The sequence below is a fragment of the Cryptomeria japonica genome, chromosome 1 (genome assembly GCF_030272615.1).
Source record: "Cryptomeria japonica chromosome 1, Sugi_1.0, whole genome shotgun sequence".
Lineage (NCBI taxonomy): Eukaryota > Viridiplantae > Streptophyta > Pinopsida > Cupressales > Cupressaceae > Cryptomeria > Cryptomeria japonica.
In genome coordinates, this window is record NC_081405.1 from 364,081,622 (window position 1) to 364,085,241 (window position 3,620).

The 3,620-nt window shown below is 38.4% G+C and overlaps 1 protein-coding gene across 1 annotated transcript; it reads right to left on the minus strand.

Moving 5' to 3' along the window:
• Positions 1-1,883: 1,883 nt before the first annotated feature.
• Positions 1,884-2,815, minus strand: LOC131857438 (mavicyanin-like). The gene is made up of 2 exons (XM_059210031.1): positions 2,638-2,815; positions 1,884-2,281 (listed from the first exon to the last, which is right to left on the minus strand). Exons 1-2 carry the CDS (start codon positions 2,813-2,815, stop codon positions 1,884-1,886), a joined length of 576 nt encoding a protein of 191 aa, XP_059066014.1.
• Between the last annotated feature and the right edge of the window lie 805 nt (positions 2,816-3,620).

The window sequence follows — 3,620 nt, forward strand, 5'->3', positions numbered from 1 at the left end:
CGATTCGACATTGAAGGAGTCTCGTCATCTAAATCATTGTCATCACTATCCACAATGGAGGAAGGTGGAGGAGATACAGAGGCTAAGATAGGAGAGCTTTCCTCAAAATTAACACTCCTCTGAATGAACACCTCATGTGTCTTGGGATCCATCAATAGATATGCCTTAACACCCTCAAGATATCCAACAAAAAGACAAGGCCTACTCCAAGTTTCCAATGCTTTGCATTTCTATAGAGGAATGTGAGCCCATGATAGACACCCAAAGACTCTGAAATGTCTTACAATCAGTTTCCTACCAGCCCAAGCCTCAAAGGGAGTAATACCCATCAAAGCCTTGTGAGGAACCTGATTTTGGATGTGTGGCACAACTGATAGAATCTTGCAAGATCAAGAGAACGTGCATGTATCATACAACTAGCCATTTCTTTAAGAGTTCTATTCTTGCACTCTACAACTCCTTTCTGTTGTGGAGTGTAAGCAACAGAATGTTGAAGATCAATTCCCTCAAATGTACAAAAATCCTTAAGTCTTTTGTTCACATATTCCCTTCCATTATCTATGTGAATAATCTTGACCACTTTCCCTGATTGCTTCTCCATATGAGCCTTGAAGTCTAGAAATTTGTCAAACACTTCACTCTTATGAATAAGAAAGTAGACCCAAGTGAAGCAGGAGTAGTCATCAATGATGGTGAGGACATAGCAGGCCTTACTAAATGAAGGTGATGGAAATGGACCTTCTACATCATTGTGAACAAGTTGAAGAACTTCCAAAGCTCTCCAAGCTTTCCCCTTATCAAACTTCTCCTTGGGATGCTTTCCCATGGAACATCCTAAACATACACCATCTGAAAAACTAATTTGAGGTAGACCTGTGACCATGTCTTTAGTGCTGAGTTGCTGAAGATAGCGGTAGTTGAGGTGACCAAACTGCTCATGCCATAGCTTACTTTCTAAATTTGAATGAGTAAGCAAGGCCCTAGAAGGAGAACTTGGCACAAAGTGGGAGAATGAATAAAGCCTTGAGTTGTCATTGAATTGTCCCACTGCTACCAAGGCATCATTATCAAGTTTGTTTACCACAACTGAATCAGGTGTAAACTCAACCTTTTTACCATTCCCATAGTGAGTGATTTGGTAGATAGAGAGAATATTGGTAGATAAGTTAGGAACATAGAGACACTAATACATTTGGGGTCAAATTCTGATGGAGGTTTCCGATGAACAAGGAGCATTGTGTGAAAATTTGATTTTTTTTTTTTAAATGCCCGTGTTCGTCGGAATTCCAATGACCTTGGGCATTTTATTAAAAAAAAAAACACAACACATTTTCATTTTGAAAGCAAACCGACCGAAGCAAGCGGCAACCGTCTTCCCTCCTTGCCCCCCTCGCTGGAGCGATCTCTGCACAAGCAAGGTAAGGTTTTTTTTGCAATCAAAGGAACTCTTTGTTTTTCAATGAAGGACAACTAATTTTTTTTTGCAATCAAGGGCAACTGGTTTTTTTTTGCGAATTAATCCATTTTGTGATATCTTGCGATCTTAAAATTCCATGAAATGACATCTCTTTTAGGTATTCTGTCATACAGTTCACATGCCGTGTGTATGCTACCCCATTTTGCGATTTTTGTTATTGGAGCATTTGCAACTAATTTCTGACAAAAAACCCCTTCGATTATGCTTTGATGGATGTCCATACCTTGTTCCAAAGCTCCTATTTTGGCACATGTAGGGAGGATGCTGGCAAACATTTTACAAGATACATATATATATGTTCTTAATCAAACAAAGAGTTGATAAGCTAAAGCATGGTGATAATAGTGCCACAAATGGAGAGTGTGAGGTTTATGAGAATTGATGGAGGGCAATCAGATAATTGCCTTCATGATGATGTGGGCCCTTCAGCAATTACCTCCTTTATTGCCCCCTCCTCCATTGAATCATCACCAACAGAAGCAACAATATAATGCTCCATTCCATTTGATAATAAATCTAAACCCAAATCTTTGGCCACATTGTCAAGCCCATCTGAAACTACATCGAAATTGTCAGATTGGCCACTATCGAGTCCATCAAATAAAACATTAATGTGCACTTTCATTCCACATTGACAGTCTTCTGCATTTCCACTGGTAAAATATCTATCACCCATTTCAATGAGTGGGACTGCATCAAGCCCTCCATCATATAGCTTGATTGGATTGCTCACATCACAATTCTCAAACTCTTCTTGACTTTTCAGCTCCAATACGCTTTGTTGAGAGGAAGCATAAGCAAACCCTGTCAAATGTCAAAATGTAGTTGTTTGCCATCATTTTTTTGGGCACAAAGGCCAAACTTTATCTAACCTAAAATTTTCATTAGAAGAAAGATCTATTCTTTAAGTTCTCCACAAACCCAAATTTGACTGCCATAAGCCGATTAAAAGAGCTACTCAAAAGAGATTGACAAGATCTAAAAGTAGGCACTCACCATGGCGTAGGGCATGGTGAAAGATCCAATCTAATATCTACATATGGGATTTAAATAGATATGAAAGAACCAATAGCATCCATACATATATAACCTATAAACCCTAATCAAAGGGCTTACTAAAATTTCTGAACAAATTTATAACAAGGGAAGGGCAATATTACAAAGATTATCTCCAACATGGAAGATCTTTTGGGAAGCCCATCCTTTGAAATCTGAGGCAGGATCCCATCCTCTGTCATCCCCCACCACATGTTGTTTTGCTGAACACCCCATCATATTCATGAAAGTGAATCCCATCACCATGAAGATCAAGCAATAAGTAGATGCACTTGGAGCCATCATTGAGATAAACATGACTATATTTCATGAGGATTTGAACTCAATAATATGTTAGATTCTCCCAAGGATGGATGGACTATACACTTGAAAGGTAGATGATTAAGGATGATGACAAGGTGAATTTTCCTTAGAATGATAGGGTTGATTTTCCTAAGAACAAATAGATTCATGTAAACTAGAGGATACAAATTTGGACAAAATAATGGAAGGAGACTAAAACTAGATAGATTCACCTAAATGGGAGTGTAGTCATCTAAGGATAGGAAAAATTCACCATTTGCGTAAGAAAGATGGATAAGATAAATGATTTATGTGAAATAGATTCACCTAAGAGAAAGTAGATTCACATAAGGATAGGTGGATTTTCCTAAAGATGAAGGGATGAGACTTAACAAAAAGAGGACTTAGGATGATGACAAGGAGGATTCATTTAAGGATATGACATATTCACCTAAGGGATAGTGTATTTATGGACATAGAGGAATAGTGTATTTATGTGCAATGTGGCCCTAGGTGTGTCTTCTCTATGAGGTGTATTGCCATGATATGCTAGGATTTGTAGTGTGCAGGCAACAAATGCATGCATGAGGGACTATTATTATAGCCATGTTTTTTGGGCATGTATCCTAGGCATGTCTTCTCCATTAGGTACATGGCCATGCCATGTGGGAGTTTTTGTGTTCATGCCACAAATGCACACATGAGGGACTATTATTGGAGTCATGATGAATCTTCACTCTATTTAGCCACAATTTCTAGTCGTGTAGTTATGTAATGTGCACTTTTAAGGATTGTGAAGTTTCCT